We start from the raw sequence: 27,938 nt of genomic DNA, 5'->3' as shown, positions 1-27,938 counted from the left end.
CCCCAGGGTGGAACAAGCCCAGGCACCAGCACCTGCTGGAGGCCAACCGACCTACTGGAAAGCAGCTGGGCAGAGAAGGCCCCGGTGGACAGCAGGCTGTACCCGTGCACAAAGCAACCAGCAGGCTCCTGGGAGGAGTGCTGCCGGCTGGGGCAGGGAGGTGATGCTGCCGCTCTGCTCAGCACTGGCAAGGCCGCACCTGGAGCTACGTCCTGTTCTGGGCGACGCAATGCAAAAGCAATGTGGACACACCGGAGGGAGAAAGATGTGCAGAGGCACAAGGATGATGGACTGGAGCATCCCTCATGTTCTGAGAGCTGCAGCTGCGCTGCTTAGAGAAGGCGGAGGACCCACGTAACTCGTACCGCTGAGACGGGCGCCAAGACCCCCGAGCTTTTCCCCCGGCTCGCGTCACCCCTCGCAGCCCGTAGCTCCGCCCGCCTGTGATGGACGGGCCGCTTCGCCAATCAGAAAAATCTGTTGCTCTGCGTCGGCGCGGCTGAGCGCAGGCTGTTGCTAGGCAGATGGGCTGGGCTGGCCCAATGGGAGCGGCGCGCTGCGGCCGGGCCCGGGCGCAGGCGGCGGCGGGAGCGGGAGCGGAGCGGCTGGGCCCCGGCGCTCACCATGCCCTACAAGCTGAAGAAGGAGAAGGTGCGGCGGGCGGGAGGGCGAGCGGCGGGGATGTCCCTTGGGCGCGCGGTCCGCTCCCTCCTCGTCTCCCTCCATCCTCGCCGCGGCCTTCCATCAGCGCGGCCGTTGGGCGGGGGCGCGCGCGGGGCTGCGGCCGGCAGGGGGCGGGGGCGCGCACGGCAGGGCGGGCGGGGCGCCTGGTGCAGGAGGGCGGCGGAGGCGCGCGCGGGGGGCGGCGGTACCCCCACACACCCTCATCCCCACCCTCTCCTCGTACCCCCCTTTTCCCGCCGCGATGCCCTCGGTAGGAGAGGTACGGCCCGGCCGCTGTCCCGGGAGAGGCCTCGGAACGGGCCGCAGGGTGCCCTTCTTGTGGGAGGAGGTACAAAGGCGGCGCGGGGCCGCGGTGTCGGGGCGCGCAGGGTGAACGTTTCGCTTTTTCGGCCTTTCAGGAGTCTCCGAAGTCGGCCAAAAGCACCACAAAGCCCGGCGGTGGCAGCGGGAAGGATGGCGGGGCTGAGAATTCGGAAGAGGTAAGGTTTCTGCCTCGCACAGCGCTGTCCCTGCGCTCGTTCAAGGGAGGACCCCTCCCGGATCTATAGGATCTGAGCATTGAGCAGCAAAGGCGAAAGTTCACACCAAGTTAGTGCCCCTCGAGCTGCGACCCGAAGGGAGCAATGGAGGAGCCACGGTGCACCTCCTGTCGAGCAGCCCTGCAGAAAGGCCTGGCACAAAGCTGGGGGCAGTGTGGTGAAGCTGGCTGCAGGGAGAGACATGGCAGCCTCTGAGGTGACTGTGCTTGTGCGGCCTCGCCTCGAGCACTGTGTGCAGCTGTGGGAGCCACAGCGTAAGGATATAAAGCCATCAGTGTCCAAAGGAGGGGAATGAAGGTGGGGAAGGGTCTAGAGTCACAGATGAATAAGTAGGAGCTGAGGCCCTTGGGTTTGCTCAACACAGAATAGAAGAAGTGAGGGGAGGCCTCATGGCAGCCTGCAGCTCCTCACAGGGAGTGGAGCCCCTGGGGACAGCCACAGGGCCTGAGGGAAGGCATGGAGCTGTGTCAGGGAGGGCAGCTGGGGGTGAGGGAAAGGCTGTGCCCCAGAGGGCGGTGGGCATGGCACAGGCTGCCCAGGGCAGTGGTTGCTGCCCTGATGCCAGAGCTCAAGGAGCGCTGGGACACCACACTCAGATACTGGGGCTGGGTTTTGGGTGGTCCCATGTGGAGCTGGAGTTTAATTATCCTTCCAGATCCTTTCCCTCTGGGGATGTTCTGTGAGTCGATGAGAGAAGCCATAGCTCCCTGGGAGGAGGAGGCCTGACAGACAGGAGCAGTTGCATTGCTCCTGTCAGAGCAAAGCACAATCAACTCTGTTGTCACCTGGTGTCAGAGTGGGAGAGTAGTGAGGAGTCAGAGAAAAGGAACTTGTTCTTGAAAGGCATTTTCTGGGGGAGTGAAGCTGTGAAATAATTGCTAGGACACCTCAAAAAATAGGGATAAAGTGCTAGAGATGAAGTGATTCTGCTTTGGTATAACAGCTTCATTTCTGAGCTCGGCATTACTCACAAAAAGGCATGGTCTGTATTCCCAACTATGCAGAGTCTCATTCTGAATTTTGATGCTGCCAATCTAGATGTATCAGGATGGCTTCAGCAGAATGCGATGACATGAAAAGCTGTGTTAGAACTAACAAAAAGTTGGGTCAGCTGGAGCTTTTTTGGCAGACTTGGCTACGTCCAGCACCCAAACAACGTGCTTGTGGATTCCGAGACTTGACTCGGAAGAGCATTGTATGCATGTCCAACAAAGGATGCATACACATGTATAGTGGTATGGTTTTTCTTCTGTTTCTTTCTAATACTGCGTTTTGGCAAGCAAGCTGTGTCACTTCCGTGTCCATCGTTTCCTGTGTGCTCAAGTCCTGTGTGGAATGTTTTGCACTGATTATTTGGAGGACTGGGTGTAGGAGATGTAAGGCTAATGAGGACCTGGAAGACTTCTGTGGTTCAGTGGGAATGTCATGGTCCAAATAAGGTTACTTGAGGGTCTCCTTCAAAGCATGAACCTGTGTTATACAGCCTCAAAAAATATTCCTACTACAGCCAATCCAGTGTAAGGTTCAAGCTATGCTCGTGCCTAACCTGCCTTGTATCCAGCAGAGAACCAGCTGAGTTTGTTTGCCTTGGAGCTGGTGGCAGTTTTGTAGATCCTCTTTGTACGTCCCATCCCTGTCTTGGCCTCTGCCTGTTTTATGTTGTGTATACAGCTACAGACAGCTTGCTTGAGGGCTGTCTGCTGATTTAACAAGTGAGGGAACGCCTAGTTTGGCATCGTGGGGTCAGGCTTACCTTTTATTTATTTGGTACTCTTTGTCTGTTGAGTTCCCACCTCTAGGAAGAAGAAGAAAGCCTGAGTCTTGCAATGTAAAGGTGATGGAGAGCCACCAAAGCAAAGCACTGTGATTTCCCCATCCAAACCAGTGGTGTGTGGCTGTGTTTCCTGGTAACAAGTGCTGCGGCCAGAGAGGGAGAGTTAGTTACAAGTTTCCTTCCATTACCTGAAATGGCACATAATGTATGGTTGTTCCTGACTACAGGAGAAACTTAGAAATGATGTGTCTAACCTTCCCTCCCACAAAACATACCCAGCCACTTCCTCATACCCAAACAAAATCCAGCCCTTCTTTAAGATGGAAGGTTGGGTCTCCTTTGATCACAGGAACAGAGAGCAGAAAGGAGACACCTCTCCAACGTGCTGCTGCCACGGGTCTCATCTCCATTTCCCTGTTGAGTTTGCAGTGAAGTTTGTTCTCTCTTGGTGCTTTCCTGTCTCGGCACTGCTCTGCTGCAGAATGGAAGAGAGCTCTTTGCTCGATAAGAAGAAATGTATACCAGTTTGAATGCAATTTTCCTGCTCTTCAGGAAGCACAGAAAGGTATTTCTACTTTACCATTGGGGGTGAGGAATTTGGTCTGTGTGCTAGGAGCTGGACTTTTTTCTTGTGTCGGAAGCAGGAGGGCCTTTTGTCCTTAGGAAACACCTGGAGCAGCATTGTGTGGTAGGAGCTGATGGCTCTGCTGCTGCAGAGCCATCAACTAAATTCTTCCATGGAGTTATGGCTGTTTGGTTGCCTTTCCGAAGGTGTGCTGAGCAGAACTGTCATCTTTATGTCTCAGTAGATCAGATGTTTGATGGACTTACATCATCAGAACAGTGTTCGGGCAGTTCTCTTCCAGCATGCTTTTTCTTCCTTCGCGCCATGGTGCAGTCCTCGTTTATCCTGGTACCAGAAAGTTGTGACTTGTTCTGCAGACAAGTTGTCCAGCTGGTGGAATGAGTAAAGCTCTTTGAAGAGCAGCTCTTGTTTGACAGACCTGAGCAAGTGTGGCATACTGGGACCTCCTGTGAGGATCTTTGTGGAGGGAGATGAAGAGGGTAGGAAACCTGTAGTGTTTTATTCTTTGCAGCAAAGGAGTTTTTAGTGGCGCTGAGGTGAAGGCAGGTGCATTCAAAAGCAGGTAGATCCTCACCAGAGGTGGTGTTTGAATGCCTACAGTGCAGCGCTCTGTTAGATGCCCATCTTGGTGAAGGTGTCTGAGGTGATGAGGCAGCATAGCTTGGCTTTGGGGGAGCGTAGTTTGCTCCAGAAGAGATTGGAGCAGTGGAAGAAAATGTGAGAGCAGAGAGTGGGAAATAAAAGATTTTTTTAGATCATTCCCTGTGGAACATGACGAAGGTATGAACGGAGAGAATTTCTGTGTAGCTATTTAAGGAGGAAAAAAGAAATAGAAGAGCACAAGCCAGAGTGGATGGGAGGATGAGAAAGAGTTACTCCTGGCCAGAAAGCCTGGGAGAGGCAGCTGGGTGGTGAAGAGAGTTAATGACCTGGAAGTGAGAGCAGGGATTAGCAGCAGCAGTAAAGAGGAGTCGCTCTGCAGCCTCAAGGGCAGCTTGGAGCCTCGCTGATGAGATGCACAGCTCTGGGAGAGGGTGCTCCTTTTCACTGAGCTGCTGTATTACGTGTTTTGCAGATATCTCCATGGGGCTTTTGTTACTGCAGTACCTGGAGTTCTTTATTCAGACATAAGCGTTACAGCGTGTTGGTGTTACTTCTGAGACAGAAAGGTTGATTTTAATAGGGGAAGCCGTGTAACAACAGACAAAGAGCAGGTACTGACTTGAGGGATGGGAAGGGAAGAGTCATCTGAGGAGGAGGAGCTGAGAGCAGATCTGGGCTGAAAGCTTAGCAAGCGGGGGATGCTCAAGGGACCAGTGAGGCAGAAGGGCTTTCGAGTGGCGATACACCCAGCTGCAGTGGGAGTGCCTGCAGAGGTGAGGTCATGGATGGGAAGGAGAGCAGAGGAGAAGCTGACGCTGCGCTCAGAGTGGCTGGAGAAGAGCATCTCCTGGAGCCCAGAGTGAATAGAAATGGCACAGAGCAGGCCAAGGGCCTGAGGCTCATTGACTTGCACTGGCAAGTTCCTAGCAGGGAGGAGAGGTGGTGGGAACTAACAGGGAGGAAATGCCGAGCAGCTGGGGAGCCTTTGCCTGGGGGAACTCCAATGTGCTTGTGATTGGGGCTGGCCCATCCTGCTGGCAGAGCAACCCACTCCACTGCAGTGGGAAAGGTGGGGCTGCTGCATCACATTGGGCAAACTGCTTTGTGCTGTTCCCTGATCTCTCCAGCACACATGGCTGACAAACAGCATCTCCCCAAGCAGCTGTGGTGGTGTCAGGAGTGGAGCTGAAGCCTGGTCAGGTTTGCTTGTGGTGGTCAGCTGATGCTGATATCAGGAAAACTGTGAGACTGATACCTGGGTGTTAAGGGAAAAGCTTTGTTTTAGCAGTCCACTGTGTTCCCAAGGATAAAACTATGTTAAAGAAGCTTGAAACAAGCCTCTCCTGATTCGTGCTACAAAAGTAGGGGGATGTTGAAGGTAGAAGGACGGTGGGCCTGATGCAGGAAGAGCCTCCTGAAGACTAGAATTCAGTTTGAAGTCAGGAAGTCAATGGAGGGTTTTAGCATTGATTATTTCTATGAGTTTAAAAATGTATCTGGCCTTGCCCATCATGGGATTTTCTCTAGGAAATTTTGTGATGCATACATGTATCCATTTCCTAAATAACTAGCAGTGGAAGCTGTGTTCTGTCTCTCTTCATGCCAGATGTTGAAGACTAGAGGCTAGTGGCAGTGACTTTTCTGGACTCCCTAGTGAAGGAGACATGGCTGTGGACTGTTGGCTTGCAGCACACATATAATGAGGGGAATGTGTGGCATTGCTGAGTGGGTAGAGAACGTACAGACGTGTTCTGTCAGCCTCAGATGTCTTCTAGCAGGACCCATGGGTTCTCCTTCCCTGAGTGTTACCTGTAAGGCTGTTGATGCACCTTTTGTTTCTCTCTGTACCACCTTTCCCCTGTAGTGGTTTAGCATTTGTATTCTGCCCTTCTTCCCTGTGGAAGGAGGGTGATCCACCCTACCCACGATGCAGGTGTGTTATCTCTTCTTGCACAGTGATGCTGTGCTGCACCTCCTTGGAAAATGAGAGGACTCGGTTCAGGGTAAGGACTGTTCCTGTCTTGGGTAAGCTGCAGGTAAGCCAGTCATCACAGGGAGTTACTGGCCATATCTTGTTTGGAGGAGTGCTCAGATAAGCTTCTGCACTGCTGGTGCTTTCCCCCAAAATACTACTGGTTGGCATTCTGGGGAGAAATGAGAACACTGAGCTCTCCCAGTAAGGCTGGAATAGGCCGACTGCTTTCTTGAGGTGTTTCTCTCTTGCACAAGTTTTCAATGATTCGTGTCAATGTGGTGTTACTGAGTCAGATAATAATGCACTACGGCTCGAGTGGGACTCAAACCAGCAGAATTTCAGGCAGAACAGAGCTGAGCTGAGAAAACGCTGGCTTGAGTTTCTGGTTACCTGCTAAAAATAAAGAAGTGTCTCTAAGTTCTGTTTAAGGGGCACAAGGTTGAGAGGATGTTTCTGCACAGAAGAGTTTGTGTCTGTAAACTCTTGTAACTTGTAGCAAGGCTTGGCCTAGCTTTCCATATCTCTAGCACCACATGTGCTGGAGAGCTCTAATGCCTTCATGGTACCTCACAGATATGAGCAGAACTGACGTACACTTTGCAGATTAACTCTGGTCATGCAAACAACTGACCTAGAGCCCTGTAGAAGTGGATGACCTGTACTGAAGTGCAAGCGCAATGGCACAAATGCGCCCAGTTTCTTCAGTCCAAGAAGATAACTGACCATGTCTTGTTGCCTGTGAGGCTTGTAAATAAAACTTTGACTTTCTTTTCCATCAACAGGCCCAGCAGCCGCAGCAGCAGCCTCAGCAGCAGCAACAACAAACAACTTCAAATAAGCGCCCCAGTAATAGTGCCCCCCCACCAACCCAGCTAAATAAGATCAAGTACTCAGGGGGACCCCAGATTGTGAAGAAGGAGCGTCGACACAGCTCTTCTCGCTTCAATCTAAGCAAAAACCGGGAACTGCAAAAGCTTCCAGCCCTTAAAGGTACAGAAACTGTGGGGCAGGAGTGACCTTCCTAACAAGCTGTGCATTCTCCAGGCAGAAGAGCACTGTGGCATAAGGGCTCTTTCCGAAGTGACACTGGTAGTGTCCTGCCAACCCCTTGCCAGCAGTGCTGTAAGGATGGCTCTGGGAAAGGTGCTTGATGTGGCAGCAGGTTGCAAATTGATGAGTAGCCTAAAAGAAAAAGAGGATATTCAACATGAACTTTGTAATTTACTTTCCCATTTGAAACAATTGAAGCCCTGGTGCTTACATTTACTTGAGGTTGCTTCAGATTCTCCAGCAGGTTGTGTGGGAGAGTGATAAAGTGCAGAGACCTTAGTACAGACTGCTCTTGACTCCTTCAGTCACCTGTTCCTCAAGGGTTACTGAGCCACCTTCTCCTCCTCATGTTTCCATTGCAAGTTATGATAGTACTGTTGAACTTGTCTACATTAGGTCAATTACCCAGCATTAGCAGTTAGTATCCATAATGGTGCAATTAAAGATGCCTTAAGTGAAGGCATGGGGAAAGTGTTGTCAGCAGTCACTCAACCAGGCCCATTGCTGACACTGCTCACAGAAACATGCCTTTTAGGAAAGGTGGTTGTCTGATAGTTCAGCTAATCTGTGAGGGGAGCCAGTAAAGTGAGAATCTTTTCCACAGTAGCTTGTAATGGGAAAGGATTGATGGTTAGCAGATCAGAAATCCATACAGTGTTTAAAATCACCAGATGGAATTGCTGTTCCTCCATTGTCCTAATCTCCATATCAGGAGTTACTTTCCCTCCTGGTCTACCAGCTCAAGGAGGACTGTGCTTAAGGAAGGGAATGCATACCAGGGGGTGAACCATGCTGATTCCTAGGTGAGCCAGATAGATGCTTTGCCTACCTTGAAGGTCTGACAATCCCTATTTTCTCTTCTAGATGCTCCTCCACATGAACGAGAAGAGCTTTTCATCCAGAAGCTGCGGCAATGCTGTGTGCTTTTTGACTTCATCTCTGACCCCCTCAGTGACCTGAAATTCAAGGAGGTGAAGCGAGCAGGTCTCAATGAAATGGTAGAATACATCACGCACAACCGTGATGTCGTCACTGAGGCCATCTATCCTGAAGCTGTTATTATGGTAGGGCGTGGGGCCAGCATGTGCTTGTTTGCCAAATAAATGGGGACTGTTCCGATGCGTGTGCTTTTGGGAGGGAGGTGAGAGAGAAAAACAGATCTGTCAGAGAGGAGTGTGACCTCAGTCTTTCCCATCCTTTGTAAAGAGAGGTGGAAGTTTTTTTCCTTGGCACAAACTTCACTTGTGGAGTTTATTTGTAGTTTGTAACCCTGCAGCCTCTAGATGGAAAGCTTTTTGCTATGGTAAATGTGTCGCTGTGCAGTGAAGGATTTGCTGCAGGAGGCCCATCATGAGAGTAGTGATGTCATTCATACTCCTTTTTGCTGACCTCAGTTTTCAGTGAACCTCTTCCGGACACTTCCACCATCATCCAATCCCACAGGAGCGGAGTTTGACCCTGAGGAAGATGAACCTACATTAGAGGCTGCCTGGCCACACCTTCAGGTGAGGAGAAGGAAAGTATGGATCTGGGAAGCTGAGAGTCTTTGTCACCTGGATACCTGTCCCAGTAAGCGAGGGTTGCTGTGTGCTAGGATAGGGAAGGGCAAGGCCACAGATGAGAAACAGCATGTAGGCAATGCAGGCGATAGGGGCATTCTGGGAAAAAAAAGCTGATAGCTCTGTGCAGCATTCACCTGCAGATGGCTGTAGTCTCTTGTGGCACTGGGCTGAAAGTGAACGCTTTGCTGGGAATAAAAGGAGTTGTGCCATATTATCTATGTAAGAAACATTTCCCCACAATTTTAATTCCAATCCTGATGGCTCAAGAGCTCTCATCCTCTAGGCTTCAGCAGTATTAGTGACAGCGCCCTTGTCTGTTGTGGCACTCCTCTCCTTGCTGTGTTTTCTCGGAGGCATGTGGAGGAGGAAGAGTGCTTGTTGCCAAAGCAAAACCTATGCTAGCACCTGCTAACACGTCTATTTTATACTGATGTAACACAGTTGCAGTAACTGGGAGCAAATGTGACCAGAAAAAGATGGGGAAAAAGAAGGGAAGAAGAGGAAAAGGGGCTGAGGACTTCTTCAGTAAGCTGTGTCCTGAGAAATAGTTTAAGACAAATTAAGGTGTAAAGTGTTATGAAGGCAAGAACAAACATGATGAATAGAGCTCAGAAGTCTAAGTCAGAAGGTAAATTTCTAAGAGTCTCCTCATACACCTGCAGGGAGACATGCAGTCAATCTGACAAAGGCAGAACAAGAGCTAGTCACTGCAGGATGAAGCAAAAATACAGAGGATGTAGAGTGTGGTTTTGCAGCAGTGGTTAATCACTTCTCACTGCTGTGGTTGACATAGGGATGTGAGTGTTGATGGGAATGGCACATTTTCAGCACCAGTGTGCTGCAAATGATAGGAAGCATTTATTTCTTAGAATTAAGTCAGCAGCAGGAAGCACAGGCCTGTGGCAAGAGGTGCACTGCTTTCATTGTGCCCTCAGATATTTTTTTGTGCTGCTGTCCTTGGTAGTTCAGTTTCACCAGTGATTGGGTGACCCCACAGCTCCTTCTACTCCAAAGATGGAACTTAGGGATATAGTGCTCTAGTTTGGCCTAGTCGTCCCTCAGAAGTGCTTTCTCTTGACAGGTTCTGCCTTTGGATAGTCTTACCAGTCTAGGGCAGCAGTAGTACTCTCAACACTAGCAGCCTTCTGAAAGCAAGCTGGCTGTTCTTCTGGGGTTGTGACACGGAGTGAGTTTCACATGATTTAGTAGAATCGATCCAAATCTGAAGCCAGTTCCCAGGGATCAGAGGACATGGAGTGTTTTCCTGAAGTCCATTTCATGTTTGCTCTTTTGTTCTTCCTTGGTGTGTCTCAAGGCCTTACAAGAAGAGAAGGCTCTGGAGGGATGTTATAGCTGCCTTCTAATACCTGAAGAGGGCCTACAGGAATGCTGGGAAAGGACTTTCTGTGGGGGCATGTAGTGACAGGACAAGGGGAGGTGTCTTTGAATTGGAAGAGGGTAGATCTAGGCTAGATATTGGGAAAATATTCTTTACTGTGTGGGTGGTGAGGCCCTGAAACAGGTTGCCCAGAAAGGTGGTGGATATGTCCCCATAGACATGTGAGACCAGACTAGATAGGGCTATGAGCAACCTGATCTAGTGGGAGGTGTCCCTGCCTGTAGCAGGGAGTTGGAAGTAGATGATCTTAAAAGTCCCAAACCATTCTATTCTGTGATTCTAATAAACCTGAGCCTTTGTCTTTTCTTCTGGAGGTGTCTGTTCTCTGTAGACTGAAGCTAGGAGGTTTTCCCAGGACTAGTATCTTGGTCTGTGTAGGTGGTGGCTTTTGTCTTTGTCAGGACCTGAGATGACCTTGTGCAGACTTGGGTAGTTATGTGCCACCGCTCCATGGCCCATTACAGTGAGGGCAGCTGAATCAGTGTCAGTGGGTGAGGAAATGCATATTCCTGTGTTTTCTGTGCCCCCTCTCAGGCTTTTCAGCCTTCTTTCAAGCCCTCAAGGAGATGGAAAACATGTAAAATGTGAAGTAAACAGTGATGAGAATATGAGAAGGATTTCTAAGTGATCTCTTTTTTTCTTCCTGCAGCTGGTGTACGAGTTCTTCCTCAGGTTCTTGGAGTCACCTGATTTTCAACCAAATATAGCGAAGAAATACATTGACCAGAAGTTTGTACTGTCTGTAAGTAATCATAGCCCCTGCCATTGTGCAGCACCTTTGTGAAGGACACGCAGCAGACTTTGGCCAAAGTCTTATGCAAATAGTCTGGTTTAATCAGGAGATATTAGATAATGAAGGTTTTCTTTCTTTGCATGTCTTTTCTTGAAAGAGCAGCTAGAACTATGATATCCGGGCAACAGTGCGTGCAAGCTGTAGTCTCTGGAATTTGTTATCATTGTATAGGTGGGAGAGGGGTATTGGGGGCCTTGCAGGGGGAGCAGGGGAACACACTCCTCTGGAGAGTATCTGGGCCGTTGCTGTGATTTAGAAGATGAGAGTGCTGATGGTACCAGCTTGAGGCTAGGGAGGAGGCCACTATGCTCAAGGTGCTGAAGGCATCTCTTGACTGCAGGAGCCATTTCTGAGTAGGAGCACCGCCTAGTATTGCTCAAAGCCACATCTGGACAGTCATGTATGTAGGCACTGAATTTCTGTCCCCACAGCTGCTGGATCTCTTTGACAGTGAAGACCCCAGAGAGCGTGACTTCCTAAAGACTATCCTGCACAGGATCTATGGGAAGTTCCTGGGTCTGCGAGCATATGTGAGGCGGCAGATCAACAATATATTTTACAGGTGAGATGATGCCTAGTGCCACTGGCCAGATGAATGGTTGGTACAACCCAGTGAGATAAATGAGACCGTCTCTGATCTAGGCTTTAATTAGACAAGTAACTTAGTTATATCATTCTGTTTTGGTATGGACACCTTTGGCCTGTGCCTGAGAGCAGCAAAACCTGTCTTCAGCATACATAGCCAATGTTGGGATTGGTGAATGTTAGCTTCTTTGAAGTTGTGCTGATCAGGGAGCTGTGAATAGACTATTTGCCTCCATCTTTTGCATCTTGATCTGTCTTCTCTGAGGTCTGTTTTCTAGAAGAATACCCTTTTCCATTGTTTTTCCTTCCTTTTCCTTATCGGACTGGGTCCACTGTTTGGCAATGACATTCTTCTCTTTTCAGGTTCATCTATGAAACAGAGCATCATAATGGAATTGCAGAGCTGCTGGAGATCCTAGGAAGGTAAAGATAGTCTTGTAAGTCCCAGAGGATTCACAGTGGGTGAGATGTCCTAGCTCACTGTGCTGTGCGAGCTAGTAGTGCCCTCTTCCAGCTGGTGTTGCAGGAACTACCATTTTCAGAGAATCTCACTCTGATGAAGCACACAGCGCTTTACCACTACGTTTGTCAGCAGGCTGGAGTTTTCTCTTCCCCACATCTGTCTGCTGTTCTTTTGAGTTTGAGCCCAGCCACACTGAACTGCCTGCTGAGGCAAAAGAGCCTCTCACAGCCTTGAGAAATCATAGCAGTGGGCAGCCTCCTCCATAGCTTTGACTGCCCTTCAGCTGAAGCAGCCCTCTCTTATGCTGCTGTTATTCTGTTCTGTTGAAGTTGAGCCTTGATGACTGGGCAGCCTCTGTGCTGGACTTCCCCAGAGATTCTGTTAAATTGTGTCTGAAGGTTCCTGGGCTTATTCTGGCGCAGAAAGGAGCGGAGCCTTGGCTTCTTTAGAGGTGTTTCCCTGCCATGCCTGATAAGGAAGCATTCTTTCACTGGATATGGTTTGCAAGGTTGGGCCCCAGCAACTGCAGTTCTAGTGGTAGATGTTCTCTCAAGTTGTTAATGAAAGCTAGGACATCTCACTGATTCTTCTGTGGTGAGACATACTGTGTTCTTGCTGGATAAAGAAATTAATGAGATTCTTGCTTCTTTTCAGCATAATCAATGGGTTTGCTTTGCCTCTGAAGGAAGAGCACAAAATGTTCCTCATCAGGGTCTTATTACCACTGCACAAAGTGAAATCTCTTAGCGTCTACCACCCACAGGTGAGAAGTGCTTCAGGTCTCCAGGGCAGAATGCAATTCTTGCAATAGTGCTTGTTCAGGTTTGTTTGTAGCTATTTGTCAGGCTGCATTACTATATTACATGACCTTCTTGCTATAAGATGGTTGGGACTTTGCACTAGCTCTTTACTGTGGTGATTTGTCCCAGCCTTGCAGTGCCTGGGCCTGTGTGCATTATGAGTGTGCTTTTTGCCACTGGCTGATAGGAAGGTGTCCTCCACTTCCTGCTGACTTTAGTGCTCTGACCTGCTTTGCCTCTCTATGTTGGAAGACTGTGAAATATTGGTGCGTTACTGAAATGAGAGGTAAAATTCAGAGCTCTATTCATCAGCCTCTGTATGTGGTGTGTCAGCTGTTAGTCATTGCTGAGATATGCGGATGGATTGGTGTGCTACTGGCATAGAGATTAATTTCTTGCCATTTAGAAGTCATAAAAGAAGAGAAGCATGGGAAGGTCAGGACTTGAGCTTAGAAGTGAAAAATGGATGCTGAACACTGATGTCTGTTCTCCCAACCTTGTTTTTACTGGGTAATAGTCAGGTTTGCTCCTTGTCATGTGTGTGGCTGTGCTTGCATTAAAGTGCATTAGCTGTAGAGTGCTCTAGTTGACTCGTTTTATTCTCTAAGGTTGCATGCATCCAGTAAGCTCAGGCCCTATCTAGTCTTAGGTCCCACCTGCCGTCAGAAGAATTGGGACTGGCTTTGCATACAGTCTGATAGTAATAGGATGAGGGGGAATGTCTTTAACCTAAAGAGGCAAGACTTAGGTTAGATATGAAAAAGTCTTCTACTCAGAGGATGATGGGACACTGGAAGAGGTTGTCCAGAGGGGTTATAGGTGGAGGCATTCAAGGCCAGGTTGGGTGAGATCCTGGGCAGCCTGCTGATAGGCAAACAAGCTTGTGGCATGAGGGTTATAATTAGATGATCTTTGCGGTCCCCTCCAACATAAGTCATTGTATGATTATAACTGGATTCATTTGGAGCTGCAGCTGTCTGCTTGTTGTACACACTGGATGGCCTAACATTACTTCCAGTTGTGGGTGGTGGTGATGTTGCTTGTATCTCCAGTACACTTGAGGAAGCTCTAATTTTGCCATGTGTTCTCCTGCAGTTGGCATACTGTGTTGTACAGTTCTTGGAGAAAGACAGCAGCTTGACAGAGCCGGTGAGTATCTTTTCTTAACCTCTGCATGACAGTCAAGTCCCCCAAAGCTTCACAGCTTCCATAGAGTTCAGAAAGTGCGAAAAGAGGCTACAGAGCCTGGGGGGAAAATAAATTATTTGTCAAACTTGCTTGGCACCCTGTGGGCAAAATGGACAGTGCTGTTCATGTGAAAGCCTTTTAGAAAGCTTCAGGAACATGGTTAAAGTTGGAGCAAATATACCAAGTGTCCTTTCATGGCAGAGCTTTCAGCCAGTGAAGATTCTGCAGAGACAAAACAAATAGCTTCCTGATACCTGGTGGAACCAACATGTACTCGCAAAGAATTTGAAATAGTAAGAATTCAGGCTGCCAGAGTTGGCTGAAAAATTGTTAGGATGAGGTTATAAACCTGGAACCCAGAAGTCTACTCAGGCAAGCCACTGTTTCTTGATGAAAGTATTCTTCCTGCTCTAGCATCAGTATGCTAACTCCACAGTGTTAAGTCACAGTGTAGAGACATATGCCTTCAGGATGTAGTGCTGTTGAAACAGCAGGTTCTAAAATGTTTGAGCAGTATGTCCCTCACATATTCCAGTTACTGGCTACACAGGCATGCAGTGTTAGCCAGGCTATATGCTGGGTTGGCAAGAGACAAATGTTTCTCCACCTACTGCAGGCCAGGAAATGTCTTCTACAGAGCTGATCTTCGCAACCTCAAAACAGCAGATGGCCATGTGCTTGTGTCATTGTAGCAGGGAGCACCAGAAAGTGTGAGCATTTTAATGAGTAACACTAACTGAGGTCGTTCTGTTCTTTGGCTGAAATGTGTTTTTGGTGCTCAATGGAAGCTGGTCAGATTTCTGACTCTTCAGTTCTGATGCTAGAATGCCAAAACAGATCTCCTTGCTTTTTTCTTCCTTTTTAAATGTAAGACCTCCGTTTTTTGTGTTCTTAAAAGCCTGCTATGAAGCAAATTGTGTAAAGTAGCTTCCTGATCATGCTGAATACTCCTTGTAGCTGACATCCAGCCTAGCAGCCTCCCGTCAAAGCTCTCGCTGCAGGGTGAGGGATAAGAGGGAAATTGAAAGTCTGTCAGTACTTCCAGGATTCATTCTGAAGCTTATTCAAATAGTAAAGCTCCATAGCTCATCACTGCTTCCTTAGCTGGTGGTCCCTGGAATAGAGAGGCAGGTCTGGTTTGTTGTCAGTGAGCCTTTGCATAGGGTCCTCACGAGACAGACCAAGGCAGTATTACTACAGTATTGTTGAAACATCCGGCTTATGAAGGTTTTGAATAGATTCCTGGTATTACTGGGGTTATTGAAGTCAGGGATTGTGACCCAGAAAGGCCCTGACTGCAGTAGGAGATATTGCCACCAATGCTGGAAGGAGGCGAAATCTTACTAGGTCTGCAGTCACTTAAAGTGTGCCACCCAGCAGCTTGCTCAGTAAGGCTGAGCGTGGTAGCTCTTACATTACAGCAGCCTGAATGATTGCCAGGTGAGCAAGACTTCAGGTGTGCTAAGTAATAGTGAACACAGACTCAACACCCCTTGCACCACCTTAGCTGTAGGAGAAATTGTCTGAGTCACTGAAGCTGACTCTTGCCTGAATAGCAGACCTGAGTAACGACAAATGCTGAGGATACCAAACTGCTGCTTGAGCCTTGAGTTGGTGGCTCAATTGTTCCTCATCTTGCTGTTGCTTTGCTTACTGCTGTCCTTGTGCTGGGGTGAAATCATCTCAAGTGTTTGCTTCAGGATCGAACTGCGGAAGTACAGAGTTTAAAATAGTAGCTCTTACCAGGAATTGTCTGAATCTAATGGCTGTAGAGTTAGTGCACAGTTAGCATTCCTGTAAATGCTGTACTGATGGCTCCCGCTGAGTGAGTGAAGGTCTGCAAGATCATGGATCCTGTCTTTGACAGTACCTAGAAGCAGATGGCCAGGCAAGGAAGTAATAAATAAAGTGGGATATAGTTCTGTATTCCCCTATGTTCCTCCACTATCATGTAAGCAATAGTTTCCTCAGACAGAAGTTGCACCTGCATTGTCATATTTCATCATATCATTTGGTTTAGCCTCCATAAGCTTATCTTTCTGGAGCATGTTTGGACTCTAGACGAAAGTCCTCATGAACGAGCTCTGTAATCCAGTTATCTTTGTGTGTAATGGTACTTTTGCTTGCCCTGAATGTGGCCATTGCGTTATTTATTGGGTACTTCCTAGAGTTCAGGCTCTGTGGTATATTGAATAATGATTCCTTCATCATCTTTTCCATAGCATTTCTGATTTTCCTTGTTGATCTTTCATTGTTGCTCTGCACCATCTGTCATCCCCTGCCCACTCTGATTTGATCCTTCCTTGTTCAAGTGTGCTGAGGGAAGAAGTAGTTCCAAGCTTTGTGCTGGTAGCACCAAATGTTAGCATCCTGGGCAGCACTGCTGTCTTGTATGCAGCTTGGCAGAGTTTGTGCTTTTCTCTTCCGTCTTCCCTGATAACTCACCCCCGACTCTCTGAGAGAGTCTCATTATTTCTTTTACTTCCTCTCTGTTGCTGTTGTGACTTTTAAAATCTTATTTCACACCCTGTGTTAACTGTCAGTCTCTAACACTATGTCTGTACCCTTCCTACTCAGGTGATTGTGGGCTTGCTGAAGTTCTGGCCGAAAACACACAGTCCCAAGGAGGTGATGTTTTTAAATGAGCTGGAAGAGATCCTGGATGTGATTGAGCCATCTGAATTTGTGAAAGTTATGGAGCCCTTGTTCAGGCAGTTGGCCAAGTGTGTCTCCAGCCCACACTTCCAGGTGGGTCCCAGCTCAGGGAGTGGGAAGGGGACTGACATATAACCCTCTGGGCGTGTTGAGGGTTATACCACTGCTCTTGAGCTTGTCTTTGTAGACCAGTGACACACAGTGGTGCCACCAGAGAGAGTACTGGGGTGCCATGTGGTGGGAGGTAGTGAGAGTCCTCGCCCAACCACAGAGCAATCTCATCCAAAGAGACAACTAAGCTGATCATTGAATTCCCCCCCCAATGCACTGTGCTGTGCAGCAGCTGGAGCAGAGGTGCTCTGCCGCCTCCTGTTTCCTCTAGCAGATGCAGTGTAGAGGAGATCCATCCAATGTCACCGTGTCACAGTAAATCCAAGCTGGCTGTGATGCTAGGTTGAGGCTGATGATGCACTGTGGAACACAGGTGGCTTCAGACAAGGTTCTTTGTATTATTCCAGTATCGATGATAGTTAAGTATACTGAAAGTGGTAGTCTGCTTCATCCTTGTTCCATGAAACATGGCTCGCCCAGGTGTGGGTGGGGTGTTAAATGGTGATGTAGCCCAACCCCAGTGTAGGTGTGACCGCACAGTGAGGCAGACTGCCTTCAGCCTGTCTTCTAATACAGTGAGGTACAGAGTTGTGTTCTGAAGCCAAAAGTATAATCAGACCATATTGTGTGTAGAGATTCAAGGCTTCCCAGTAGGGAGTGACTCCCCAAGACTTTCCATATTTTCACCCATGCTAAATCAGGTAGATGGATTGCGGTCCTGGTATTTGAAGCATGCTCAAGTGCCCAGAGAGGCTGTGCTAGAGAGAAGGCCAGGGAGGGATGGTAGCTGTGAAGCTTTACAGAGGACAATCTGAGGAAGTGAAGGAGTGTTGGAGTTAGTCTGTGCCATGACCTGAAGAGGATGATGTTACTGTGCTCAAGTGTTGTGTAAAGAGCATTGGAGTTAATGTTGGACTTGCCTGGTTAAGAACACAAGGTTTTACCCAGGAAAGTGAGAAGTGTCTGGCAAATGCCATAAGGTTTTTCAAACTCTAGGCAAAGGGAAAAAAATGGCCATGCAAAAGTTGGCAAAGGTCAACCCTGCTGCCTGTGCTACAGGGAAGTATTTGCTCCTCAGCTGGGTGGTGGAAAGCTCTGGTCTCAGCACTGCACAGTTTCCATGCGCACCAAAGGTGTTACTGGAAGGAGCATCTCCAAGACTGGGTTTCTCTCCCACTGCAGGTGGCAGAGCGAGCACTGTACTATTGGAACAACGAATATATCATGAGCCTGATCAGCGATAACGCAGCCAAAATTCTCCCGATCATGTTTCCAGCGCTCTACAAGAACTCCAAGAGTCACTGGAACAAGTAGGTCTTTCCGCATGCCCTGGCACTTGCTGTGCATGCAGGATTGCTTGACCTACTAGCGATCTTGGGGCATGCTGCTACAGTGCAATGATGTATGGCACTCGGTGACACCAGGTGCTGAGACAGAGGGGGTGTTGTTAGTGCTGGCATGGGAACATGCCACAGCAGACCACAGACATCTTGCAAGGGTCGGCATTGTGGCTGTTGAGTCTACTCAGAGTTTGATGCCTGCATGTCTCTAGTGCTGCAGGCCTCTTGGAAGTGTGCTGTAGGTTTTCCAGCTGATTCTTGACTGCTTATTAACTGATGATCACCCAGCTGTGATAAGATACCTTGTCTAATGCAAATGCCTGGCTGCCCTTGAGTACAGAAAGAATAGAGAAAGCACAACCAGCCAGGTAGATGTCCAATGTCAGATTGCCTCCTGTGTCTGCACCCTCAATACTTGTCCGTGTTGTGGTTCTCTCCCAAACTTCCTGCTGGCCTGTCTTCCAACTGCTTCTGCTGCTGATTTCTTACCCATTTAAATCGAATTGTAGAACTCCTTTTTAGTGCATTAGCTGAAAGTTCTCAGTCCACAGCTGAGATCCTGAAGTTTTCTTGTAAAAAAAAAAAAACAAAAAAACAAACAAACAGGCAAACAGGGAGATGGGAAAAAACAAAAGTGTCATTCACCTATTCTCCAGAGTATGGCAATATCAAAATAATTATTTCTGTGGAGGCTGGACAAGGTCAGGACTTAGGAGTATGCTGTGGTAGTAAAGGCAGGGCTGTGAGGTAGAATTGCTTCATACTGGCCTGCTGCTTGACTGTTTCATTCTCTCAGTTGTAGCAGGAAGCACAGACTTGAGCCACCAGGCAAGGCTGGTCTAAAAACAAGTGAATGTGTGAACATCTCCAGGCTGAGTTGTCCTGCTCTTTTCCATTTGGTGTCTTTTCAGTCTACATGTGTAAACTCTAGTGCACGCACACTCCATGCACACGTTTACCAGAAGGCAGACACATGCATTTTGCAGCCAGGCACACATACATGCACAGATATGTCTAGGTGCTCTCCTGCTCAGTGTTACTGCATCTGATCGGACTTTCATGTTCCTGTGTGAAACTGCCGGGTTTTTTTCCTTCTTTTGCAGTCAACATTCCTGATCCTGCTCTTTCTACCTTTCTTACTTGTCTCTGTTGCACTGGTGTGGTAGAGGAGGTCCTAAAGGTGTTTCCCTCATTTCTCTCTATTTTAGCCCTGATCACTTTGTCTTAGCACAGGCTGAGTACCTCAGGTTCTCCTCTTCCTTCCCATAGCTTGTTTCCTCCCTGTGTTTTGTCAATCAGATCGCATAAATCCAGCAGGACTGTAGCGTTCTTCCTTATTCCATCTGTACAGCTGGAGATGTACCAGGACTCAGATCTACAGTCCCATCATCTCTCACAGCTCATGTATTTCACAGTCAGCTTGAATACTTGTTTTTATTCCTTGGGGAGGGTCTTCTGTCACAGTCTGCTCAGGCACAGTGTAACCTACACGTAGATTACTGACACAAAGGCAGCTTTTTTCCCTCTGCTCGTTTCCATTTCCAGGGCTGCTGGATGTCTGTGTTTTGGGCAGCTCAGTAGCAAAACTCATGAGTAAACACTGGGCAGCCCAAAAAAGTCATGTTGTGCATCTTGAGGTTAATTGTGGAAGGCACTGGAGCTAGATTAGGTAAATCTCTCTTCTTAACAACCCTAAGCAGGTCCTTAGAGTGCTTTCTCTTCCAGTTCTCCTTTCCTATAGTCTCCAGACTACAGGAATTGAGTGCAATTGTTTTTGCAGTTGCAGAGAGCAGTCAGAGCAGGACTATCCCAATGGTCTTCTCTCTTTTTACTCCTTCTCTTTCTGTGTGAGATGGTCTCGGGAGCTATCTCTGTTAAGGGGCTGAGGTGGGGCTGTGTGAGAATCTGTACCAATGCTGTGATATACAAGTTGCTGTGACTGTTTGCTCTCGTCTCTGCTGCTGGGGCTACCTCAGGGCTGAGAATATGGAGGGATACCACCATGACTTGTTCTCCCTTTCCTGTTTTCTTTGCAGGACGATCCATGGACTGATCTACAATGCATTAAAGCTGTTCATGGAGATGAACCAAAAGCTCTTTGATGACTGCACACAGCAATACAAGGCAGAGAAGCAGAAGTGAGTAAGAGCTTCTTGCCCAGTGGCTTCAGCTCATCGCGGAGTCTCTTCTAAACCACTAACAGCTGGTAGATCCCAGTAGGCAGAGGGGGAATGAAAGGGTGGTGCAAATCATTTTATCAAGAAGTAGGGGACTCCCTAGCAGTAACTGTATGTGGGGGTAAGACAAGTTATTAAACTGGAAGGTAATCCTTCCAGTTCTGCTGAAGCAGGTAGCTTGGAAGAGATTGACAGAATTTTCTGGGTCATGAGGAAATAAACTGCAGTGTGAAAAGTCTACTCAGCTTTACATAGAAGCTTATGGCCTGCCTTGAAAATATTCACCAGTTCTTACATGTCTTAGTAATAATGCCTGTAGAATCCTGCTGCTTTAGAAAGTGTTTTCTGAATAATTTTGCTGTGGAGAGCATAATGCATCTTCTGCACCACAGGATGCTTTCAGTTTTCTGGTAATAAAGATGGAATAGTATCTGGAACTTCAAAGAGCAGATGGTGGGGATAAAATCTTAGCTCAGCAAGTGTCAGTGCTGTGATGCAGTAAAGAGAAAAACTCTGCTCTTTCTGTTGCCTTGTGTTCTGAGTGATTGGTGAGTTGAATCAGTTCATTAAGCTAGAAGAAACTTTTCCAAGTCAGATTTCTGCTGGCTTTGTTTTGTGAAAGAGCAATAAATAGCAAAGTTGAGATGAGTAATGTATATATGGAGGAATTAGTATTTTACACTTTCTAAACTGATGTTAATAACTTTTTTGCTGCCAAGTTATGAAGGGACAGAAGTCATCTGTATCTCTGAATGACAGATGTATCCCAACAGCTGTATGTGAAGTCAGAGTGGGCCTAACTGGGAACAAGTGGCACATGCACCCCATTGTGACTTGCCCAGAGGCTCTGTGCATGCTTAGTGCAGACTGCCTCAGGAGGAGGTACTTTGAGAACCCAAAATGGTACCGGTGGGCTTTTGGTATGGCTTCTGTGGGGCAAGGGAGATACTGAACATCCATCTGCCTTGACTGGTCTTTCAGAGGACCTTTCTGATGCGGGGGTTGCTAGGAATTGAAGAGCTGTAGGTGCCGGTTGCTACCACAGCAGTGGATTGGTAGCAAAGGTTCTGCACCAGGGAGGTGGTCTGGCATGGAACAGGGTCCCCTGGGAGCCCCGAGCTGCTGGAGTTAAAGGAATGCACAATGCTGTCAGACACAGGCTTTGAATTTTGGTAGTAATGTGTGGAGTTGGATTCAGTGATCCTGGTGAGTCCCTTCCAACTTACAATAATCTGTGGTTCTTTAATATTTTCCCCATTCTAGGGCATTTGTGAAGCCCACTCCTGGGTACCAACACATTCTAAGTCACAGTCAAAGCACTATTTACGTTGAGATCTATCTGCTGTTTTCATCAGGCTTTTTCTACCTCTTACAGCTCATACCTGCTCTAGGCTGTTGAAGGTGACAGTACATACCTCCAGGGGTGGGGCATCCACAACTTCTCTGGGCAACCTGTTCCAGTGTCTCACCGCCCTCTGAGTGAATTTTTTCTCCCTAATGTCTAATCTGAATCTCCCCTCTTTTAGTTAAAAGCTATCCCCCTTGTCTTATCCCTATCAGACCATGTACAGTCAGTCCCCCTCCTACTTATAAGCTCGCTTCAAGTACTGGAAGGTCATGATGAGGTCTCCCCACAGCCTTCTCTTCTTCAGACTGAACAAGCCCAACTCCCGCAGCCTCTCTTCATAGGAGAGGTGCTTCAGCGCTCTGAGCATCTTCACAACCCTCTCCAACAGCTCCACATCTTTTTTGTGCTTAGAGCCCCGAGTCTGGATGTGGTGCTGCAGATGGGGCCTGACAAGGGCAGAGCAGAGGAGAACAATCCCCTCCCTTGCCCTTCTGCCACCTCTCTTTCGATGCAGCCCAGATACTCTTGGCCTTCTGGGCTGCAAATGCACGCTGCTGGCTCATGTCCAGCTTTCTATCCACCAGGACCTCTAAGTCCTTCTCCAGAGGGCTGCTCTCAAGGAGACCTTTTCCCAGTCTCTACATGTATCTGGGATTGCCCCTACACAAGTGCAACATCTTGTTAAATGTCATTATGTTCACGAGTCCACTTCTCAAGCTTGTCCAGGTTCCTTTGGATGGCGTCCCTTCTGCACCACTCAGCTTAATGTCATCAGCACACTTGCTGAGTGTGCACTCAGTCCCACTGTTTGTCAGAAATAAAGATGCTGAAGAACACTGGTCACAAGATGGACCCCTGGGGGACACCACTCATCACCAGATTCTATTTGGGTGTGTATCTGTTCACCTCAGCCCTCTGGCTGTGACCATTCAACGAATTCTTTATCCACCAACCAGTTCAGCCTTCAAATTCCCGTATTTCTCCAACTTAGAGATAAGAATGTAGTGTGGGACCCTGCCAAAGGCCTTGTATAAGTACAGGTAGATGGTATCAGTTGCCTTTTCTTTGTCCACCAATCCCATCATAGAAAGCTACTAGATTGGTGAAGCATGATCTGCCCTTGGTGGAGCTGTGCTGGCTGTCTTGGATGACCTCCTCATCTCACACACACCGTAATGTCTCTTCCAGAAGGATCTGTTCCATGATCTTCCTAGGCATGGACATGAGCTGAGGCTCACTGGCCTGTAGCTCTCCTATATTTTTCCCTGGCCACTTATCCCTGCTTCTGCTGTCTATACTTTTCCTTCTTATCCCTCAGTGTGACCAGCAGGTTCTTGCTCAGCCTTGCTAGTTTCCTGCCATCTCTGCATGTTTCTCCTACTGGGGGATGGAAAGCTGTTGTGCTCTCAGAAAGGTGTCCTTAAAGAGTGACCTCCTGTGTTCCGTTCATGTATTTCTAGGGGCAGTTTTTCAGAGGATCCCATCTAATAATTCCTTGAGCAGCTGGAATTATGCTCTCATGAAGTTCAAGGTTCTGACTCTGCTCTTCATCAGGCCCATATTCTTCAAGATCACAACCTCGACCAGGGCATGGTTGCTACAGCCCAGGCTGCCTCAGTTATGAACCTCTTTAATCTCCTCTGTACTGATGAGCACCAAGTCCAGTAACATTTCATCTCTGCTTGTTCTGTTCAGTCCTTGGACCAGGAAGTTATCCTCAGTGCACTTCTGGTTGACGTGCAGCCCACTGTGTTGCTTTCCCACCAGACATACAAGCACTTGAAATCCTCTATCGAGATGAGACCTGCGAGTGTAGTGCCTTTACAGCTGAAGCAAGAAAGCCTCATAAATGGGCTCCACTTCATCAGGCATCCCACGGTGGACCTCGAGCACCAGGTCTCCTTTATCAGCCTAGTCAACATGATGCTTATTTGTTTCTTAGGGACACTACAGGGTCGGGCCTCAGAAAATCAAGCATGTGCTTGGGAAATTGAGTTTACCTAAGAAGTATGCCTCAGCTCTTTGCTGAAGGCCATTGTAAAAATGCCATCTTTTCCCTCTGTGGCTTTAAAACTTCAACCAAATACAAGCAAATGCGTGTACCGTTAGCACTTTGACTGCACATTCTGAACTGTAATAGAATAAGTCATGTCTGGAATGGCTTGTTTCTCTTACAGGAAGTAACATTGTTTAGCTCCCCTGTGGAAGGAGACAGCTTTGTCACAGAGTTGTGTCTCGGGGGCTGCAGGGCCATTCCTGCCCTGCCCCTTACTTGCTCTTCTTTCAGCCTGGCCCAGAGCAAAGCAGTCCCAACAGCTGCTTCCGCAGCTCATTTCTGCTGTCTCACTGGTAGAGGTCACTGCAGACCAGGGCCTGCTGGTGCACAGTAATGTGAGATTGCAGTCAACTGCTGGTTTTTTTTTGCCAACGTGGAGACTTAAATGGAGCAGTAATTGCGCTTGTGTTCTAAAACAAAATATTTTAGTGTTACAAGGTTTATTGCTTTAGGAGTAGTGTTCCTAAGGCTGCCTGAGGGAGTGCTGACTGGATTGTTGTAATGCAGGATCAGTCTTTAACTGCACCTGATGATACCTGATGATTTCCACGGGACCTCTGCCTTATCCAGTGAGAATGACAGGTTTGAAAAGCTAAAGAAGTGGCTGCTGCTTTGTAGTCAGAAAAAGGAACAGGCATGTAAAATATTTCGCAGGGAGCCTCTACAGGCTTTGTGCTATGAACTAGGAAAAAAGAGCGTATGGCAAAGACCACATTATCACATATAGCTCCCTTTCTTACAGTTGGCTGCAATTACAGAGTATAAGAACTTTCTTGATGTGGACAAGCAGGACTCTTTGATAGACCGGTAGCTAGGATGAAAGCCAGGGAAGTTAAAAACCAGAACTGAAGCAGAGACTTTAATGCAGGCGTTTAAAATGTAGAAGAGAATAACAAGGAGTGGTGGATAGCCACCTCTGTGGGCGAAAGTTCACTGCCCTGGGATTTACAAGCAGCCAAGTTGAACGGTCACATGAGGTCTGCAGCAAGGTCTGTGCCAAGCTGAAGAGCTGCTTACCCCAGAAGCCAGGCTGTCAGCTGTGCTCCTGCAACACAGAGGCAAGGAGGAGGTTCATGTGCCACCTGCTGCTGCTGCCACACTGTACACTGGGCTGAGTGAGGAGCACACCTGCCTGCCTGCCTCCTTCCCTGGGCTGACTGCAGCACATCTGTTCTTGCCCCGTCTCACCTCTAGGTAGAAAACTGGGATAGAGCTGAACAGCTCTTCCCTTAGCTGTGCTCTTCTGCTATCTCTGTTCTTCCTGTCGGTGAAAGCTGTGCTGCCCCCAGGAGTTCACACTTGTGCTCTCTCTCTCTCTGCAGGGGAAGGTTCAGGATGAAGGAACGAGAAGAAATGTGGCAGAAAATAGAGGAGCTGGCCCGGCTGAACCCTCAGGTGTGTAGCAGCAGGATCTGGGACAAACAGGACAAGAATGTGCTGGGGGGGTTTGGCTTGCTTCCTGAACTCATGAGAGCAGGCCTGGTCTCAGTCCTGTGCACACAGCTGCAGTGTTGGTCCCTTTCAGGCTGTGTTTTACCAGTCTGGACTTCAGCAGCATTGACCTCTAGATTATGCTGGTCAGGGTGTGTGTGTTCGTGGACTTCTCTCTTGGCCGTGGTTATATGTGCGGTGTGCTGTGGCTCATTTGGGTGCCACAGGTGGAAATGGGTGAGAGAAAATGCACCTGTCCTGACTGTGCACGTGCTGTGACCTATGAGAGCACCAGAAAGGGTGACTGGAAGAAGTGTGCCATGCTCTGTTAGGATGCTGAGGGAAGGAAATTTGTCATTGGGTGATGTGCTCATTCCCCAGTGTTCTGTGTTATCTGCAGTATCCCATGTATTATGCACCTCCGTCATTGCCTCTGGTCTGCTGTATGGAAACGGAGACTCCGACTGCAGAAGATATTCAGCTACTGAAGAAAACAGTGGAGACGGAGGCTGTGCAGGTGCGTAAATGATAAGGGGTCTTCCAGAGACTGCTCAGGATGTGACCACAGGTAGTGCAGAGTCCAGCAGATAGAACAGCTCATTCAAAATGGCCTGAGGGTAAACGCCCCCTACTCTAATCCCTGATTGTTAGAGATCAGCCTGTGCAAGTGGGGCTTCTCTGCGTCCTTATGGGCTGTGGCTCTCATCCTGTTGTGCAGCATGTGGCGTTGTCACCCAGCGGGGCAGCTGGTATCAGAGGAAGGGAAGGCTCAGGCTGTACGGGGCTGAAGGTGCGCTGCAGATATCTTACTTCTTTGGTTTGTCTGTAGATGCTGAAAGACATTAAGAAGGAGAAGGTTTTGCTGCGCCGGAAATCTGAGCTTCCTCAGGACGTCTACACTATAAAAGCCCTGGAGGCCCACAAGAGAGCAGAAGAGTTTCTCACCTCTAACCAGGAGGCTCTCTGACGGGCTCAGAAGCTGGCCCAGGAAGCTCTGTCCCATCCCTTTCCCCCAGGGGTCACAGAAATGCACTCGGTTCTCATGTATAATAAGGAATGAACATGGTGAGCTGTGCCTGTCCTCCACTCCATCCACATCCCTGCAGGATAGATCTGTTTTTATGTTGTACCTTGTATCTCACCACTGCCATATCCTCCTGCTTCTCCTCCTCCTCCCACACACGTGTGTGCGTGAAGGGAACCTGTCTGCCCTGCAGGTCCAGGCAGGGATTGCTGCATTTTCAGCTGCTGCCTGGTTTTTGCTCTTCCTGGGAGCCTTGCAGGGCAGGCAGGTGCTTCCTGCAGCTCTGCTAGTAGGAGGGCTGAAGGGAGCTGCTCTGGGCTCTCCGTAAGCTCAAGAGAGAACCGAGCCCCTCCACAGCTCACCTCTGAGGGGCGGCTGAGCTGGGCAGCGGCACGGTGCGGTTCAGCTCTCAGGCTTCAGGATCAGCCTGAGCTGCCCAGTTCAACCCAGCTTGAGCCGGGTGTGCTGGGTTGCCCAGGTGCCCGTCTCTGCTGTGCCTGCCCCAGTGCTGCTTGCAGTGACCAGAGGCTGAGTGCGTGGTGGGATCGGCTGGCAGAGTTTGTGGGGGCTCTGCCTGCTCCCCACCCTGCCTCAGGGTGCAGCTGTGCATTGGGAAGGCTCACGTACAGCAGGAGATGTTCGCTTCCACCTTTCTTTTGCCTCAAGCCCCCCGTTCTGTTCCCCTGTTGGTGGAGTGGGGGTTCAGTGCTTCGCCACCCCCAGTATAGCTGGGTGCAAGCACTACATCCTATTGCTTCCCTCCTTTTAGAGCATCCTTAGAAGCTCTCGTGGGAAAGTAAATTCCTTCTGCTCTTTGTGTTGGTCCTCGCTAAGTCGTCTCCATTCCGATGTCTTGGGTAGTTGTGGGCCCAGAGTTAACTCTGCTTTGTAGCAGGCGTCAGCCACTGACTTCTGCTTTCTTCCTCCTCCTCCTCCTGCTCAATTAAAATACTCCCGCAGCTTTCCCTCTGTCGTTCCCATCCTTAGCTCTGCAGTGGCTGGGGTTTCTAGGAAGCTTGTGCTGCTAAAGTCATTTCTGCCAATTATAGTGGAAGCAATGGATACACGTTTACGGGGCCAGGCCGAGTTTGTGCGTGTTCAGTTGTCTCCTCTTTATGACCAGTGGCGAGATGCCACCACCGAATCGCTTCTGTAGGTGCTCTGAGCAGTTTGCCTCGCCGCTTCCTTCAGCACCTGCTGCTCAGGCGTTGGTAGCTGTGTGGTGCAGCAGGGAGGTGCTGTGCTGTGCTCATTTAGCATTTAGAGCATTTTGGTAGCCCGGGGGCTCGTGCAGCACTCGGCTGCTGCTAATGTGATCCAGCTCTGGGAGCTCTTGCCTCCTACCTTCTTGTGGTGCAGATTCAGTCCCAGGCCAAGGTGATAAGTAAGGGAGTGGTCTTCGCTTCTTACTGCTGCGCTTTGCTTGCTTGACACATAAGCTTGAGTGGGATGGCAGTAGTGCAGGGAGCTTACGGAGTAGAGCATCCATAGGTCACTGTGGAAGGTCCTGGTGTATCTGCTTCGTCCCCGCCAGCAGACCCCTTCCAGGTTGGAGCTGCTGTGCAGCGCATCTCCTTTCCTCCCGCCCAATCCAAGCTGTTCTCTCCCTGTGTATGCAGTGCCCCCCGCTCTCTTCAGCTCCTTCAGGCGTGCCACCATCTCTTGGGAGCAGCTGCCAAGCGTGAGTACGGGAGGGGATCACCCAGGGGATCACCCAGGCCACGCAGGACCCCGCCTCCCCTGGCTCCGCACACCTGGCCAGTTCATCAGGAGACTTACCCAACACCTCAGGGAG

General features: G+C 48.9%; 1 protein-coding gene across 2 annotated transcripts; it reads left to right on the top strand.

Annotated features, from left to right (window-relative positions):
• Positions 1 to 533: 533 nt before the first annotated feature.
• Positions 534 to 26,876, top strand: PPP2R5D (protein phosphatase 2 regulatory subunit B'delta). 2 transcript variants are annotated; one of them, XM_072332733.1, is made up of 16 exons: positions 534 to 651; positions 1,083 to 1,163; positions 6,944 to 7,151; positions 8,076 to 8,275; positions 8,606 to 8,716; positions 10,822 to 10,914; positions 11,397 to 11,527; positions 11,914 to 11,973; positions 12,668 to 12,776; positions 13,909 to 13,962; positions 16,579 to 16,749; positions 17,950 to 18,077; positions 20,144 to 20,245; positions 25,011 to 25,083; positions 25,520 to 25,636; positions 25,949 to 26,876. In XM_072332733.1, exons 1-16 carry the CDS (start codon positions 625 to 627, stop codon positions 26,084 to 26,086), a joined length of 1,803 nt encoding a protein of 600 aa, XP_072188834.1. In that variant the 5' UTR covers positions 534 to 624; the 3' UTR covers positions 26,087 to 26,876. The 2 variants fall into 2 exon arrangements, with proteins under 2 accessions (XP_072188834.1, XP_072188835.1); XM_072332734.1 differs by lacking the exon at positions 534 to 651 and adding an exon at positions 810 to 943.
• Positions 26,877 to 27,938: the final 1,062 nt, after the last annotated feature.

This window comes from Excalfactoria chinensis, chromosome 3 (assembly GCF_039878825.1).
Source record: "Excalfactoria chinensis isolate bCotChi1 chromosome 3, bCotChi1.hap2, whole genome shotgun sequence".
NCBI classification, from domain to species: Eukaryota; Metazoa; Chordata; class Aves; order Galliformes; family Phasianidae; genus Excalfactoria; species Excalfactoria chinensis.
This window is presented reverse-complemented; position numbering and strand designations above follow the sequence as displayed.

Coding starts and splice junctions, on each gene's coding strand:
- PPP2R5D (XM_072332733.1), top strand. CDS start 625: ATGCCCTACAAGCTGAAGAAGGAGAAG. Junction 10,915..11,396: donor ACCAGAAGTTTGTACTGTCT/GTAAGTAATCAT, acceptor CTGTCCCCACAG/CTGCTGGATCTCTTTGACAG. Junction 11,974..12,667: donor CTGCTGGAGATCCTAGGAAG/GTAAAGATAGTC, acceptor GCTTCTTTTCAG/CATAATCAATGGGTTTGCTT.